General features: G+C 33.0%; 1 protein-coding gene across 5 annotated transcripts in view; it reads right to left on the bottom strand.

The window, feature by feature from the left end:
• The window catches only part of Mindy3 (MINDY lysine 48 deubiquitinase 3), a 79,970-nt gene that overhangs the window by 44,854 nt on the left and 15,823 nt on the right, over window positions 1-19,293 (bottom strand). For 2 of the 5 annotated variants that reach the window (XM_076873133.1, XM_076873135.1), the window contains exons 4-8: window positions 18,060-18,233; window positions 14,956-15,007; window positions 13,962-14,076; window positions 10,452-10,525; window positions 9,307-9,386 (exon numbers count right to left, since the gene is read on the bottom strand). In XM_076873133.1, coding sequence (XP_076729248.1) covers window positions 9,307-9,386; window positions 10,452-10,525; window positions 13,962-14,076; window positions 14,956-15,007; window positions 18,060-18,233 — 495 coding nt within the window. Of the gene's footprint in view, window positions 1-9,306; window positions 9,387-10,451; window positions 10,526-13,961; window positions 14,077-14,955; window positions 15,008-18,059; window positions 18,234-19,293 lie in introns of those variants that run through there. The other 3 variants (XM_076873134.1, XM_076873136.1, XM_076873137.1) reach the window with 3 other exon arrangements.

The following is a 19,293-nucleotide window of genomic DNA, read 5'->3' as shown; positions in this document are numbered from 1 at the left end:
TAACTTCATAGTCTCTTTTTCACCTTCATTCTCTTTGACTGAGATATATATGTGCATGGCTCATTTATTAACTTCATCCAAAGAACCTATGGAATAAATATTCAATCTCAGTTGTTTATCAGTGGCACAGACATCTGCCTCTCTGGGTTATCATGAAATTTAAATAAGATAAACTTCTCTCATCCCACATATAGATGAGATAATATACATAAAATATACATAGTTAAATAGAGATTACATCATACTGATTAAGGATGCTGTTGTATAGAATCTAACTAACTGTGCTTCAAGCCTCAGTTATACTACTAATTAAGCTATGCAAAATTAAAAGGAAGATACTCAGCCACCCAGTGTCTCAGTTTCCTGATCTGTACAATGAGTATGATCATAGGGTAGTTACATTAATGAGGTGAGCAAAAGGAAAAAAAGATATTCAAATACTTAACAGTTGATGGAATATTCAATGTTTGTCACCACTGTATAATGAACATTCTTATCAACATCAAAAAGTTGCCATTCACTTCAAATGAAACACTTGAAGGCAAAGATTGCTTTTTCCTCCATAAAAACATATAAAGTGCTTTTAAACAACTTGTCATGTTTCTTATGTTAATTTAGTCAACAAGTTTTATTTGAAAACCCACTATTTGTAGTTATTCGCACCTTTCCTTCATATACAGAATGTGCTGAATCCCAGAGATACTACAGTTCTGTACTGTCTATCCCAGAGGTAAAGTGGTACCTGGGAACATGTTTTGGTAAATCGGAACAGGCCTTGGGGCAAGGGTCAAAAGTACAGGTAGTTTAGGCCTCTGGTGATTGACTTTGGAAGTAAAGTATTTTGGCTTTAGTTTTCTTAATTACACTGAGGTTTAAAATATAATATATCCAAAACATACTGCTTAACATACTGAAGTACACAAATACTAGCTGCTCTGTATTCCCTCTTTGCTGTATCTTCTGTCATCACATTACCCCTCATCCGACTAGGCTATGTGCTATAACTTTCAATTTGTGAATCCATTCTAGTATATCCTACAGACAGATTTTTTTGTTCTTTTTAGTTATACATGAGAGTACATTATATTTTGACATATTTATACAAAAACGGAGTACATATTATTATAGATAGGATCCCAGTCTTGTGATTGTACACAATTGTAGAGGTTCACTGTGGTGTATTCATATATGTACCTATGAATGTTCTGTCAGATTCATTTCACTGTCTTTCCTATTCCTGTCCCCCCCTCCTTCATTCCTTTGTCTAATTCAATGAACTTCCATTCTTCCTCTTGCCCTCTTGTTGTGTGTTAGCATCTACATATCAGAGAGAACCTATGACTTTTGGGTTTTTGGGATTGCTTATTTCACTTAGCACAATAGTCTGAAGGTCCATTCATTTACCGGAAAATATCATAGTCATTCTTCTTTATGGCTGAGTAATATTCTGTGGTGTATACATACCACAATTTCTTTATCCATTCACCTGTTGAAGGACACCTAGGTTGAATTCATACCTTAGCTATTGTGAATTGAACTGCTATAAACATCAAAATGGCTGCATCACTGCAGTGTGCTAATTTTAAGTCCTTTGGGCATATATCAAGGAGTGGGATAACTGGGTTATATAGTGGTTCCATTCCAAGGTTTCTGAGGAATCATCATACTGCTTTCCAGAGTACTTTCACCCAGTTGCAGTCCCAACAGCAAGGTATGAGTGTACTTTTTTCCCCACATCCTCGCCAACACTTATTGTTACTTGTACTTTTGATAATTGCCTTTCTAACTAAAGTGAGATGAAATCTCAGTATAATTTTAATTTGCATTTCTCTAATTGGTAGAGATGCTGAATATTTTTTCATATATTTGTTGACTGATCCTATTTCTTCTTCCATGAAATGTGCCCGTTCAGTTCTTTTGTCCATTAATTGATTGGGTTATTTGTCTTTTTGGTGTTAAGTTCTTTATATATTCTAGAGATTAACACTTGAGATGCAGGGCTCAAAGATCTTCTCTATTCTTAGGCTGTCTCTTTATACTCTTGTTTCCTTTGCTGTCAGAAATTTTTTAGTTTGATACCATCCCATTTATTGATACTTCATTTTACTTCTAGTTCTTTAGTAGTCTTTTGGGGAAATTTGGTTCCTACGCCAACATGATGGAGGGTTGGGCCTACATATTCTTCTAGTAGGTGCAGAGTTTCTGGTCTAATGCCTAGGTCTTCATCCACTTTGAGTTGATTTTTATGCAGAGTAATGGACAGTGATTAAAATTTATTCTGCTAAATATGAATTTCCAGTTTTCCCAGCACCATTTGCTGAAAAGACTATCTTTCCTCCAATGTATGTTTATGGCACCTTTGTCTAGTATTAGATAAATATTTATGTGGGTGTGTCTGTCTTCTATTCTGTACCACTGGTCTTCATGTCTGTTTTGGTGGCAGTACCATGCTGTTTTGTTACTAGCTCTATAGTATAAATTTAAGGTCTGATACTATGACGCATCCTGCTTCACTTTTTTCACTAAGGATTGCTTTGGCTATTCTGAGACTCTTTATTTTTCCAAATAAATTTCATAACTGCTTTTTCTATTTCTATGAAGGATATCATTGGAATGTCAATAGGAATTGTGTTACATCTGTGTAGCACTGCATTACATTTGTATAGCATCTATAGTAATAAGATTAATTCTGCCTGTCCAAGAACATGGGAGATCTTTTCATCCTCTAAAGATGGTCTTCAATTTCTTTCTTTACTGGTCTGTAGTTTTCATTGTAGAGGTCTTTCACCTCTTTTGTTAGATTGATTTCCAGGGTTTTTTTTTTTTTGAGGCTATATATATATTTTTTTGAATGATATAGTTTTCCTAATTTCTCTTTCCGTTGATTCATCATTGGTGCAACTGATTTAAAACTGTTAATTTTACATCCGGCTACTTAGCTGAATTTGTTTATAAGTTCTAGAAGTTTTCTAATAGAGTATTTGGATCATCTAAATATAGGATCATGTCATCAGCAAACAGAAATAGTTTGAGTGATGAAAGAGGGTCTCTTTATCTTGCTCATTTTTAGCGGGAATGCTTTCAGTTTTTTTCCCATTCAGAATGACGTTGATCTTAGATTTAATGTACATAGCTTTTACAATGTTGAGGTATGTTGCTACTATCCTAGTTTTTCTAGTGTTTTGAACATGAATGGATGCTGTATTTGGTCAAATGCTTTTGTACTGAGATAATCAGGTGAACCTTGTCTTAGGTTAAGGGTTTTGATTTATAAGTTTTATGTTATTTCTCTGTTCAATGCTTTCAATGACTTCTTCTAATACTTGTCAACAAAGGCTTAGACTTTATAGCCTTCTAGAAATTTTATGTTCTTACCCTAACCTAGGTTGATAATCCTGCCTCTTACTAGTCTGTCATATAAACAATGCTCTAATTCACTTTTTCCTCAAACCTGGATGCATATCAAAAATCATCTAGGATAAATTTTAAATTATATCCCCATGGCCTACCACCTAGAGATTCTAATATAACTGTTCTGTGTTGGACTCTGAGTACTCATATATTTTTATTTTTGGTACCGGGGATTGAGCCCATGGTCATTCAACCACGGAGCCACACATCTCTAGCCCTTTTTTAATATTTATATCACTGAGTTGCTTAGGGTCTCGCTAAATTGCTGAGGCTGGTTTTGAACTTGCAATTCTCCTGCCTGAGCCTCCCAATCTGCTAGAATTATAGGCATGCAACACCATGCTCAATATTCATATATTTTTAAGCTCCCCAAATGATGATGTGTAGTTAGAAATGAAAATCACACACTGTATTCTAACTGCTCTGCCTCCTCATTCCTAAATATAACTGCACTTTCTCCCAAATGCCTTTCTGCTCATTCTGTATGGCCATTAAAATGTTCACTACTGAAGTCTACTTTCCCACAAGCTAAATCCAGAAAATTTCTCCTTCTGAATGTCTGTGGTACTTAATTTCAAAATGTTTAATTTGACCTTATTGCACAGTTACTTGCTTACATATTCTAGTCCTAGAACAAGGTGTATAAGCATTTGAGGGAAAATAGTTTTTTCTATTAGCCGGCGAAGACGTTTAGAAATCTGATCTTAACTTTTACAAACCTTTGAGGAAGATATTACTTTCATATTATATGAAAAAATAACTAAAGCCAAGAGAAGTAATGTGATGTATCTAAGCATTTTAAAGTAGTAACTCTAATTTTTCCTACAGTACATATCTCCAACCATGTTATCAGGAAACAAATCTAATAAATGCCAAATGAATGTATTGATTTTGATCTTAAGATCAGGTAACTGAACTTCAAGTCAATATTCCCAATGATTAAGGAAAAATGTAAAAAATATACTCTGCCTATTTTCTTTTCAAGGATATTTCAAAGTTATTGCTAAACTTTGATTTATTTTATTTTATTTTTATTTAATTTTTTTAAAAATAAATGACAGCAGAATGCATTACAATTCTATTACAAGTATACAGCACAATTTTTCATATCTGGTTGTATATAAAGTATGTCAACACCAATTCGTGTCTTCATACATATACTTTGAATAATGATGACCATCACATTCCACCATCTTTGCTAATCCCCTGCTCTCACCCTTTCCATCTCACCCCTCTGCCCTATCTATAACTCATCTATTCCCCCCATGCTCCCCCTTCCCAACCCCACTATGAGTCAGCCTCCTTATATCACAGAAAACATTCGGCATCTTTTTGGAATTGGCTAACTTCACTTAGCATTATCTTCTCCAACACCATCCATTTACCTGCAAATGCCATGAATTCATTCTCTTTTATTGCTGAGTAATATTCCATTGTGTATATATGTCACATTTTTTTAATCCATTCATCCAATGAGGAGCATCTAGGTTAGCTACACAGTTTAGATATTGTGAATTGTGCTGCTATAAACATTGATGTGGCTGTGTCCCTGCAGTATGCTGTTTTTAAGTCTTTTGGGTATAGACCAAGGAAAGCGATAGCTGGGTCAAATGGTGGTTCCATTCCCAGATTTCCAAGGAATCTCCATACTGATTTCCACTTTGGCTGCACCAATTTTCAGTCCCACCAGCAATGTATGAGTGTACCTTTTCCCACACATCCTCGCCAACACTTATTGTTGTTTGTCTTCATGATAGCTGCCATTCTGATTGGAGTGAGATGATATTTTAGAATAGTTTTGATTTGCATTTCTCTAATTGCTAGAGATGATGAACATTTTTTCATATATTTGTTGATTGATTGTATATCCTCTTCTAAGAAGTGTCTGTTCAGGTCCTTGGCCCATTTGTTGATTGGGTTTTTAGTTTTTTTGGTGCTTAGCTTTTTGAGTTCTTTATATACCCTAGAGATTAATGCTCTATCTGGTGTGAGGGGTAAAAATTTGCTCCTAGGATGTAGGCTCTCTGTTCACTTCACAGATTGTTTCTCTTGCTAAGAAGAAACTTTTTAGTTTGTTTCCATCCCATTTATTGATTCTTGGTTTTAATTCTTGCACTATAGGAGTCTTATTAAGGAAGTTGGGGCCTAATCCCACATGATGAAGATTAGGACCTACTTTTTCTTCTCTTAGATACAGAGTCTCTGGTTTAATACTTAAAAGTATTCACAGCAAGGCGACAGCCTTGAATGGCAATATTTGAAGAATCAGAAAAGGATGAATCTGCATATATCAAGAACCAAAACTTACATAATTAACAAACTTATTCTGTAAAACAAGAAGAAAGTGGGGATGAGCAGAAGCCCACATGAGACAAAGAAATCAAGAGAGACTGATAGATTTTTAATAGGCAGGATGAAATGCTTTCAGCTATATGTCAGAATAAAGCTCTAAGAGGAGGATAAGCTTAATTACAGATAACAGAGCAACAAAATGACTATTTCCCTCCATGAATTTCACTCCTTATGCTGTGACACTTGCCAAAAATTAGCAAAACTAGGCTCTCATTCTAACCTTACCTCTAAGTGAATAATTTTGCGGTAATAGTTACGGTTTAGATATTAGATGCCCCTGAAAGCACATGTGTGAGACAATGAAAGAGGGTTTAGAGGTAACATGATTAGGTTATGAGTACTAACCGAATGAGTACATGAACTTCTTAATAAGGATTAACCTGGTGGTAACTGTAGACAGATGGGATATGCCTGGAAGGTGGGTCATTTGAGTGTGCCTTTAGGATGTATTTATTTTTTTTTAATTAATTTTTATTGTGGGTTGTTCAAAACATTACATAGTTCTTGATATATCATATTTCACACTTTGATTCAAGTGGGATATGAACTCCCATTTTTACCCCGTATACAGATTGCAGAATCACATCAGTTGCACAACCATTGATTTACATATTGCCATTCTGGTGTCTGTTGTATTCTGCTGCCTTTCCTATCCTCTACTATCCCCCCTCCCCCCTCCCCTCCCCTCTTCTCTCTCTACCCCCTCTACTGTAATTCATTTCTCCCCCTTATATTTTTCCCCCTTTCCCCTCACTTCCTCTTGTATGTAATTTTGTATACCCCTGAGGGTCTCCTTCCATTTACATGCAATTTCCCTTCTCTCTCCCTTTCCCTCCCACCTCTCATCCCTGTTTAATGTTCATCTTCTTCTCTTGCTCTTCGTCCCTACTCTGTTCTTAGTTACTCTCCTTATATCAAAGAAGACATTTGGCATTTGTTTTTAAGGGATTGGCTAGCTTCACTTAGCATAATCTGCTCTAATGCCATCCATTTCCCTCCAAATTCTATGATTTTGTCATTTTTTAATGCAGAGTAATACTCCATTGTGTATAAATGCCACATTTTTTTTATCCATTCGTCTATTGAAGGGTATCTAGGTTGGTTCCACAGTCTTGCTATTGTGAATTGTGCTGCTATGAACATGGATGTAGCAGTGTCCCTATAGTGTGCTCTTTTTAGGTCTTTAGGGAATAGACCAAGTAGGGGAATAGCTGGATCAAATGGTGGTTCCATTCCGAGCTTTCCAAGAAATCTCCATACTGCTTTCCAAATTGGCCGCACCAATTTGCAGTCCCACCAGCAATATACAAGAGTACCCTTTTCCCCACATCCTCGCCAGCACTTGTTGTTGTTTGACTTCATAATGGCTGCCAATCTTACTGGAGTGAGATGGTATCTTAGGGTGGTTTTGATTTGCATTTCTCTGACTGCTAGAGATGGTGAGCATTTTTTCATGTACTTGTTGATTGATTGTATGTCCTCCTCTGAGAAATGTCTGTTCAGGTCCTTGGCCCATTTGTTGATTGGGTTATTTGTTATCTTATTGTCTAATTTTTTTAGTTCTTTGTATATTCTGGATATTAGGGCTCTGTCTGAAGTGTGAGGAGTGAAGATTTGTTCCCAGGACGTAGGCTCCCTATTTACTTCTCTTATTGTTTCTTTTGCTGAAAAAAAACTTTTTAGTTTGAGTAAGTCCCATTTGTTGATTCTAGTTATTAACACTTGTGCTATGGGTGTCCTATTGAGGAATTTGGAGCCCGACCCCACAGTATGTAGATCATAGCCAACTTTTTCTTCTATCAGACGCCATGTCTCTGATTTGATATCAAGTTCCTTGTTCCACTTTGAGTTAACTTTTGTGCATGGCGAGAGAAAGGGATTCAGTTTCATTTTGTTGCATATGGATTTCCAGTTTTCCCAACACCATTTGTTGAAGATGCTATCCTTCCTCCATTGCATGCTTTTAGCCCCTTTATCAAATATAAGATAGTTGTAATTTTGTGGATTGGTTTCTGTGTCCTCTATACTGTACCATTGGTCCACCCGCCTGTTTTGGTACCAGTACCATGCTGTTTTTGTTACTAATGCTCTGTAGTATAGTTTGAAGTCTGGTATAGCTATACCGCCTGATTCACACTTCCTGCTTAGCATTGTTTTTGCTATTCTGGGTCTTTTATTTTTCCATATGAATTTCATGATTGCTTTCTCTATTTCAACATGATTTATCCTTGGTGAGAAGAGAGCTCTCTCTAGAGCTCAGCTTCCTGGTAGGATGCTCTAAGCCACTATCCTCCATCATACTCTTCCATAATGATATTCTGCCTTGCCTCAGGCCCAGAGCAATGGAATCAGCCCTCTATAAATTGAGAGCTCTGCAACTTGAGCCCCCAAAATAAACTTTTCCTCCTTAAAATTGTTCTTAAAGGTCTTTTGGTCATAGCAACTAAAAATATGACTAAAATGGAAATGAAGATAGTTCTCAAGTTCTTAAGTTTCTGAAATAGAAAAATGACTGGATTCCATTACAGTTTTTTTAAATTCTGACATTCCACAAATTTTAATTTTCTTTTTTTTTAAAGAGAGAGTGAGAGAGGGAGAGAGAGAGAGAGAGAGAGAATTTTTAACATTTATTTTTTAGTTATCGGCGGACACAACATCTTTGTTTGTATGTGGTGCTGAGAATCGAACCCGGGCCGCACGCATGCCAGGCGAGCGCGCTACAGCTTGAGCCACATCCCCAGCCCCAAATTTTAATTTTCTTAACACTGTATCCTTTTATGCTTCTGTTAACTATACATATTTCTAAAAATTGAGAAAAACTAAAATTTAAGAATCATTTAAATGGGAACAAAAAGTAGTAACTTATTTTCTCAATCATAACATTTGCTTTGCTGTTTGATGAGTTTTATGTAATTATAAATTTGAAACAATTGTATAATAAATTTGCCTGCGAATTAAAAGAACTATCTGGCTTCACGTCCTACTCTAAACACTTCAATAAGAGGCAAACAGTAGTTATTTAATATAAGGTGAATGGGTAAATTAAAAAATTTATATTGACCAGTAATAAAATGAAATTTGCCCAGCATTTTAAAGGAAATTATGCTTATTAAAAGTAATAGGAAAACCCACTAGGCCCTTCAGGCAAATATTTCAAATCACAATAACCTGTAATTTTCCTCCATTTTAAGCAACAATTACAATATGTCTCCAAATAAATCTGTGCTATCTGTATAGAGTTGTTATTTTTTTCCTCAAGAAGTTAGTCCTACAATCCCAATATCATACTAGAGAATATAAAAGGCCTGAGTAGTTCAACAGCCTGACTAAAGCCATACTTGATTGGAAGTGAACCCCAATATTGCTTGACTCTGAATTTATATCCTTGATGCCATGGTGTCTTGGCAACTGTAGAGAATTCTTCTATCAGAAAGCACTTACCTTAACTTCTAAATCATGTGCAGCCACTGCATAGATGAATAATAATCAACCGTGTTCTACTGAAGTATTAATAATAAAACAAACACAAACAAATATACTTACGCATCCCTGAGCATTCTCTATCACCATCCCATACGTTAGAAACAGCATGTCCCGTCAGTAGGAGGTTAATTAAACTTTGGCTATTAATAAAAATTAAAAGGCAATTAAAATATGGATAAAGCTAGTCTTCAAGTTAAATAATTCCTATGGTAAGGGATAAAGTAATTTTTTACATGAAATCATGTTAAGAAATAAAGTTAGGGGGAGTATATTTTCCATTTTATATAATTAGTCTTGTTAAATGCATTACTACAATGGTAACTATTATTCTATATAATCATATGAATTCAACAAATTTTTAAGATATCATATTTCAACGAATAAAAATGATGGATAATTAACTATCATCTTTAAAAATATGTAATTATTAATGTGTTTTGTCTTTGATTGAAGATATGTAAATTTAACCTCTGAGGCAGAATGGTCTAAAAAGAAGGACTCGTGGATTCGGTAAATTAACTATCAGCTGGGTGTGGTAGTACACACATGTAATCCCAGCAATTTGGAAGGCTGAGGCAGGAAGATTGCAAATTCAAGGCCAGCTTGGGTAGGCAATTTAGCAAGACCTTCAGCAACTTAGACTCTGAATAGGAAAATAAAAAGGACTAGGGACATAGCTCAATGGTAAAGTATCTCTGGGTTCGTTCCCCATTACAAAAAGAAAAAAGAAAAAAGAAAGAAAGGAAGGAAGGAAGGAAGGGCAGATGATCTATCGATGTTTTATTAATTTTGTTAAAAATGGGCTATTAAAAAACCTTGAGAGGAAGGTGGCCCCAGAGGAAATGGGGATTTCTTTTTCCTCCCAAACAAGAAACCATTTTCAAATAGGTAAGGATGTTGTTTCGAATTCAAAATAGTAAATTCTATCTTCTAAAAAAATTTCATAAATGAAACAAAGCAGAATTTGTTAAAAATATCTCTTATTATCTTAAAAACTTGACATAATGCATTGTCAACTGGAAGCTAACATCTAATCCATAAAGCAATGCACGAAGGAAAGCAATGCAGAAAGCCCAAGACTGCTCAAACCCACAGACTCCATGCTGTCAACACTGCTAACAAGAAATTCATCTGCCTCACTCACATTTTACCTTAAGTTCCTAAAAATAAAGTTCTCAAGGAGATCAGAGAGTTTGGTTAATTACCTGCCATGTCCATATACAGGATCTATCAAAGGTTCACTCGCATCTTCAATTTCGTTTTTTATATTTTCAATGCCCTAAAAAAACAAGAATTCACAGAATTAATTTAAAAACAAAAATGGAAATTACAATAGTTTAAAAAATGACCAGTTTATAATTTTAATAAAATACATTTACATAATCTTTCTTTCAAAGAATTACCCAGCTTTGAATTGGGGGTACATTTGAGATAACTATAAGCACTAGTTCCTCAAAACATTTTCTTTCATGGGCTCTACATAAAGAACACTAATAGACTCATAGGTAATAAATCCACTGTTCATTAGAAAGGATAGAGAGAATATTTAACTTTCAAGAAGAAGAAAAAATTTATTTAATACAAAAGTTAATATTTACTTTAGGCTAAATTAAATTAAAACCTAGTATACCCACTAAAACAACTCATTTTGTTTTAGGTCATTAAAAAACTTATCAGTACTAAATAAATCTACATATTATTGTCAACAGATATAAATTAAATATACAAAAGATGTAACTGGCACATAAGAAAATGGAAAGTTTATTTCTGATCAGGCTTTTCCACAAATATTGGCAATTCAAATGTATAGCAACAAAATAAAATATAAATTAGGAGGACACAAAGTTTATTTTCTTGAAAACCAGTTTCCTTACACTTAATCCCCCCAAAGGACACCCAAATTGCAAAAGTTCTAGATGGGAGATGAGTATAAGATCTAGGTATTTTAACCTCATCAATTCCAAAATGACACAGATAAACTGATACACATTGTGCTATTCACCTAATTTTAACCACTGGCTCTATCACATTATTGGTTGTAAAAAATTATATACATAACTGACTAATCAAATATCAGACCATTTAATGATTGTGTAAACATTTAATGATTGTAGGGAAACAAAAGTTTGTATGATCTTGTACTTGCCATCCTTGTAAACAACACAAAGCAAGTTATGATAGAGTCAAAATGTATAACAGGAACGAGGGACACAGTCATTGGGGTGGAAGGAGGTATCATTTCAAAGAGTAGCTCAAAGAACAACTAGCATGATAACTTATTGGCTGTAAAAGGTGAGAGAGAGGAAGCACCCAAAGTTTTCATATATATATATATGAGATGGGAGATGAGTATAAGATCTAGGTATTTTAACCTCATCAACCCCAAATTGACACAGGTAAATTGATACACATTGTGTTATTCACCTAATTTTAACCACTGGTTCTATCACATTATTGGTGATTTTTATATTTATATATATATATATATATATATATATATATATATATATATATATATATATATATATACCATGTACTGTTAAGAAGGAACCAATCATCTTAGACATCACCATTAGTGCCATTCCCAACAACTACCGAATTCCCAAGTACTTTTGGTTATTTCATTTATATTCAGTAAGTTAAATATTTGGTTTATTTGTATTACTCATCTCTAAATATACTCTTTTTTTCATTCTATGGTCATTGTCCTGATTTAGGCTTCACCTGTTCCAATACCTACTTTTATGGTTACTTTTATTCTAGACTTATATTCATACAACAAATCTTTTCATTAAACTCTTATTCCAATTTAAGGGTTCTTTTATCAATAAAAAGATTTTTTGTCACTTTCAATTTTTTTCTCTGCCAATTTTGAGCAGATGAAACCTGAAGTATTTTTTGAATGATACACAAGGACCTTCATATTTGGAGACTTCTTTATGTAAGTATTCAGTCTCATCTTTCACATTAGCTATATGGCATATTATGCTGGAGTAATGCTGAGTATTTACAGTTTCCTAAACCTATGTTGTCTCAAACCTATGCTTTGAGACTTTCTGCTCTAACTGCTTGGAAATTATTACAGCTTTTCCTTACACAAAACTTTTATTCATTCATAAAATTCCTACATCCATCAGTGATCTCTACTATAAAATGTGTGCCTATTATTCAACTTCATAAACTTGGGCATATCTTCTATTTTCTCACCACGCTTTGCACATGCAAATATACACCAAACCCATTGCCAAAATGAAATAATTGTTTTTTAAAATTTTTGGTTTTAATTAGTTATACATGACAGTAGAATGCATTTATGCACTTTGATATATCACACCTAGGTGGGATATAATTTCTCATTTTTCTAAGTGTACATGTTGCAGAATCATATTGGTCATGTAGTCATAAATATATATACAGTAATAATGTCTGTTTTATTATATTATCTTTCCTATCCCATATCCCCTCCCCTCACCTTCCCTCCCATCACTTTCGTCTGCCTAATCTAAGATAATGCTATTTTTCCCTAGTGCCCGCTGCCTTATTGTGAATTGGCTTCCACAATTAGAGAAAATATTTGGCCTTTGGTTTTGTGGGATTGGCTTATTTTGCTTAGCATGATTTTCTCCAACTCCAACTATTTACTGGAAAATGCCATAATTTCACTTTTCTTTAAAGCTGAGTAATATTCTGTTCAGTATATATACCAATTTTCTTTATCCATGCATCTATTGAGGGACACCTAGGTTGCTTCTATAGTCTAGCTATTGTGAATTGAGCTGTTATAAACATTGACATTACTGTAGTATGCTGATTTTTAGTCCTTTGGATATAAACCAAGGAGTGGGATAGCTGGGTCAGATGGTGATTCCATTCCCAGTTTTCTGAGGAATCTCCATACTGCTTTCCATTGTGGTTGCACCAATTTTCAGTCCCGGAAAATAATTATTTACATGTAATTTTTTTACAACATTGAATAGAGCCATTAAAAATATCTCATACTATAATAAGCACACGTCCCAGCATAAAGTCAATGCTCAATAAACATTTTTCAAATGAAAAAAATTGATTTCAGGCATTATATATCTAGTAGGATATTCAACTGAGACTAACAAGTGACTGGAAATATAAAACTGGCATTTGGGGAAAAAAGGCAGGACTAGAAGTATAGATATTGGAATGAAACATATAAAGCTGAGAGAGTGAGATATTCACAAAATAAAAAGCATACAGAATCTAGAGAATGAAATATAGGGAATACCAAAATTCAGAAGGAAAGCAGAAAACACCTAAGAAAGAAAGAAGCTATCGAAGAAAATAACAACGGCAACAATAACAAAAAGAATTGTGAGGCATAAGAAGAAAGCTAGCACAATGATCGATAAGTTTAGAAAAGAAGTGGGAGTCCCAGAAGGGGATAAGGGGTCAATGCTAAAAACTGCTAAGATCAAAGAAAGCAAAATTCATAAGAACTGACACTATTTCATAAAGATTATCATTGCTAACTTCTGCAGTACAGAAAAGCAGAGGTGAAAGTTTCAAAGTGGTTAAGTAATAAGTGAATGGAGAGAAAATATGAGTTGATTTCTTATTATCAGCCTAAGTCATTTTTATTTTGAGATTTAGAAGCACCAGCAGCAGGCAAAAAATTACTTATCACAGCAGGATAAACAGTACTAAACTAATAAAGGGCAGAAGAAGCATCTTCTTAAACAAACCTTTGTCAGTAACACAGAATACAGAAAAAGCAATACTCCAAATTTGTTTCCCCACATTGAATACTGGTCCAAGACAGCATCTTTTAATTCTGATAAACTTCTGAATGATCTTTTTCTGGGGGGGAAAAATAATTAAGTATTAGTAACATAATGAGATCTACTACATTCACAAATGGGAAAAATTTAAATTGTTTTATACTTTAAAACATACATATAAACAGGAGATTTTTGTAAGTATTCGAACTTTCAAATACAAGTTTAGCTATTACAAGCAAATTCTATTTCTGCCAACTCCCACTCTATACAGTATATACCATTAAAACAAACCATCTACTTGGTAGGGGACCCTCTTCATCTTTTAGGTGAAATGCCTGGCATCAATAAAATTCTTTAATATACATTTTTTTTTTTTTAGAGAATAGAGTGGCTCTCTTTAAAGAAGTGTTTAATAATGATGAAAATTTTATCTCTTAAAGCCTGAAAATTATTTAACAATTATCTCAATGCTAAAACTATCGTATGCATTTGTGGCTTCTTTTCTAATAAATTAATTCCCAATGCCACCTATAATTGTATCAACATAGCCATCCTTATCTTTTATTTTGTAACAAAATTTTAAACACTTTAATGAAATAGGCATTTTGAATATTAAAGAAAAATTTTGGTACACAGGCAGTAATTCTAGTGTTTATCCACTAAAAAATTTTATATTAATTCAAGTCAGAAAAACATTAGGCTAACATATTTTTTCATTGTAATGATGAAAAAGCTTTTAATTTTTTTAAGTGTGCTTGGATAGCTAATTCAGGACTTAAAATAATTTAATATACACATAAATTATATTTTTCAGTTAAAAAAATCCTTAAGCAAGGAATTTTAAATTTGTGTTTAAGTAGCACAGTGCTATATCAATCTAAGAATCCACAGTATGAACAGACTTAGAATGGCAATGTGTCCACAAAGTAAGTATTTTAAATGTTCCAATGTTACTTACTGAATTAATGCATGAAATCGCTCAAAGCCAAGCTCTTCGACAGCCAAGGCAGCTATACATAAAAGACACTTTTCAGCACTACACATGGCAAATAAATGACACAAGATACACACAGCAGGCTGTAAATACTTTCAAGCAATAAAAAAATTTCCCTATTTCTTTTATTCCCTTAAGGTTCTGTTTAGTGTCTACTATAACATGAATTTATATTTCAACGTCTTAGTTACAATGGTTATAACTAAAATGGATATAATACTGAGAATGTAGAAGGATAAATAACAGACATTTATTTTCAATTCAGTTACACTAGGACATTTTATAAAAAAGGAGAAACTAATGACAATCAGTGCTTCATACACCATTGTCATGTGCCCTTCACTTTCAAATTATCTTACAGCTTATGGTTCCACGTAAAATCATCAACTTCCTCCTTTATAAGATCTTTAAGTTTAATGCTTCATTATTAAAGAAAATTTTATAAAAAGGCATAGCATTGAAATTACACAGGTTCAACAACAGCTTTAAGTTTGTTTCTGTATTCATTCATGTAATTCTTGAGAAGTTTTCAGTAACATAGATTATACTATTAATATAGTACAAGTATAAATTTAAAATATCCAAGAAATCAAAGAAAGAATTTTAATCAAAAGTGATGCGTAAGTGCTTTCCAAGTGCCAGGTCTGGCCTCATTTAATCATTATAAGAACCCTCTGTTCTCCATTTTACAGAAGAAGAATATGAAGTAAGGAGAACACTTTTCTCAAGAACACACAGCTGAGATTTAAACTCAGTCTTGGCTCCTGGAAGATAAAGTCTTTCAAGATAAAGTCTTTCAAAATAACTGAATACAATGACTACTTTTTCACAATGAATAATTTTAGAATTTTATAAAGTGAATCTTAATAGCTTCAAATATACAGTCTTGTGAATTTGGGAAATTGATTCATTATAAGTTCAAAATTTTAAAAATTTTCTGACAATTTAAAAATATCACATTATGCTAGCTTTACAAAGCACAGTTTTAATTTTCAAATGTTTCAAGTAATTTTTTAAAAATATTTAGAAGGCCAAATGGATTAATTTAAATAATCTTTAGGTTTATATGGGAAACAAACTGAAATTGAACCCAAGTATTCACTACTGCAAACAAGTGTGCATTACCAACAAGCCAAAAATATACACACCACATAAGCCAATGAAATTAATGTTTGTATATGTATAGAATGTAATATTAATGAAGGGGAAAACACTTCACATTTGCAATTTTAGGATAAATTAAAAATTCTAGACTACTTTTTCCAAAGGACTTGATTATCACAATAATTTTACTAGGTATACTATGCAAGTGGACATAAAGATAGTAATTTAGAGGGAAAAAAAGGCAAGCAAAATAAAAAGCTTAGCAGGCAGGGATGGTGAAAAATAAAACACAAGAAGAAGAGAACTGGGAATAAAGAACAGGTAAAATAGATTGTTATATGGAATAAAAATTTTAATTTAAATTCAGTTCATTATCTAAGGTAAGCTCTCAAATTTTCAGTTAACAAAATGGTTCAAATGTATACAAAATTTAAAATGGAGTTCAAATATGGTTTTATATCAAGTCAACTTAATGAGGCACAAAGCAAACTAGAAAACTACTGTAGCCTGTCTTTTGAAGGGGAATTCAATATGATAATACCCACTTAAATTAGTTACTAAAGTAGCAAACCCCGCGCATGATAAGGGCATATAATCAGGGCAGTTTAACCTATCACTACAGGATGCACAGCAGAGTCCATGGTGAGCACACAGCATATTTTTAAGATTCTAATGAAAAATATCACATTAAAAAGTGCTTAACAGTTTCTCATATAATTACAGACTGACTTTAAGTACATATTCCTTAAAATGCCTTTTAAATAGTTCAATTATTCTCCTCTCAAATTTTTAATATCCTAACTGGAACTATTAAACATGTTACGTACAACCTGGTGAAATGTAGAAAATATTCCAAAACCAATATTAATTGATATGTTTTACTATAATCCTTGTGAATATTTTCAACTTGTCTTCAAATGTCATTATCAGCCGTAAAAATATTAAGTTCTGTTGGAAAGGCCCAAAAAGGTACATGACTCAACTGTTTAAATTTTAAAAATTATTCCTTGCAAATGTTCTATTAGAATTTCCCAGGCTTAAGTCATTTTAATTGCACAGGTGAGAGAAAGAAGACAATGACAACACATGGACATTTTAGTCTAGGACGCAAAGGTGCCTCACAACTAATCCTATATGGAAGGTAAGATGTCTCTAGAAGCAATTGAAATTTACTTTCTAAAATAAAGCCATCAAATTTTATTAAGTAATTTCTATAGAGATTATAGTAAATGGAATTCATTACATGTAAAATAAATCACTTATCCAATAGAAGCACTTATCAAAAATCACCTATTAGTTTATTCCTCAATTGCAAATCAGAAAACAACTCTTATGTAATCTAGTTTCCACACCACTAGAAGAATCCACCCATTACTCTGACAGTTTTTAGGTCAATCACATAAAAAATTTTAAAAGCTAAATGCCACAGAATACATAATTTGTAGGAAAAAGAATAGCTGTATGAAAAACTTCAGCAATAATTAAAATTACCTTAAAATAATCCACATATATAACAATGACCAAAAAGTTCAGGAGAGAAAAAACAGCATGTAATTAAGAAAAAAATGTCCCCATCTTTGCTCTAGAAAGCAACTAAAGAAAAGGAATGTACTGATATCAAATGTCTTCTTTACTTTAAATGCTAAAGAAAAACATTAAGGCGTCTGAAATTAAGGTATACAAATTTTTATTCTTTTAACTTTCTTAAGAGTTCTGAAGCTCAAGGGAGATTGCTATCAAGCAGAAGTTATCTATAACTTTAAAAGATTATTATGAGATAATTTTGCAAAAATATATCTACTAGTAGTTAAAATCAAAAGGTAAATAGAAAATATTAAGATTTATTAATTAAGCTTCGATTAGAAAGATGTTATGAAATTTAAAAAAGATTTTCTTCAAAAAATTCAAGTTTCATTAAAACAAAAGCATAAGAAGTTATTTCAGGAAATAAAAATGTATCTTACAAGAATGTTCCACTTGGCAACTAGACTCTGCAGGACTCCCAGAAATACTAGCAGTTTCCTCAGTTGTCCTTCCTCTTAACCATGAAACCAAGCAGTATGATCCAGAGTTGTCACAACAAGCACTTTCTAAAATATCACATAAGGTATGACAAAGAAGTTCCTTCTGCTCGTCCTCTAAAAATAATCAAAGTATAAGTTATAATAGCTTTTTCAGAAAAAAAATCCCATGATGAATAACAATAGTAAAAATGTTTTGATTTAATATTGAAAATCAAACATTGTAAGAATGTGGAAAACCCAAGAATAACAGATGGTAAATTATTCTATGGTGTGCTTCAGGATCAAAACATCATCACTTTACATACTATCATTCATAGAAAAAGTCCTGGAAAATGCAGAATTAAACATTATGAGAAAGAATATGCCACTTGGAATAATTTGATTCTGATCATGCTTCTAAAGCTGCAAATGTAGCATTTAACCTGAGGTTTCCTCTACTGCAAAACAAAGCACAACCATCAAGGCCTGTTGAGACCTCTATTTTCATCCTTTCTTCTGAATTCTAATGTCTTTTCATCCTATCCGACAGGAATAAGAAAAATGAGGTAACACACTGTCAGCAAATATAAGACCACAATTCATTACATTAGTAGAGGCCATTGTGGTTATGCTATATAATACATAAGTTACTGAGACTATATTGTAGTGATTTGAGCATTAGAACACACAGACCATTCTTCTCTGAACCTTAGCCAACCCTGCCTTTCTTAAGCTGTGCTACTTTTCAGAAGTAGTACAATTTTCTGAAACTTTCCAATAAAGGGGATAAGCTGTTTACATATTCAATGACTCAGGAGCTTTCTGTTTCTCCTAATGAATTAAACTGTCTTTAAACACAGGAACTATGTCATCTACTTTATAATTATTGAAGCCTTTCTGACCTTTATGACAATGCTTTACAAGTTTGTATCAAAGTGAATATATTTTGGTGCAAGAAGTACAAATTTTATTAATAAAGATTTATTAATAAAAATAAATGAAAATATCTCTTAAATAGTTTTACTAAAATTTTGCATTTCAGAAATCAAAGTATATATGTATATAGTATGGCACCTTAATTCTTAAATTCAAAATCATTAGTACAGTCTACGATCATGGTTTGGAATGGAAGCTGTTATGTCCTTACATACAAAACTGCGATCATAATATAACCTACCTTCTTCCAGATGTTATT

This window comes from Callospermophilus lateralis, chromosome 13 (genome assembly GCF_048772815.1).
Source record: "Callospermophilus lateralis isolate mCalLat2 chromosome 13, mCalLat2.hap1, whole genome shotgun sequence".
In the NCBI taxonomy this organism is placed as follows: domain Eukaryota; kingdom Metazoa; phylum Chordata; class Mammalia; order Rodentia; family Sciuridae; genus Callospermophilus; species Callospermophilus lateralis.
The sequence above is the reverse complement of the archived record's forward strand: the minus strand, read 5'-3'. Positions and strand labels throughout refer to the sequence as shown.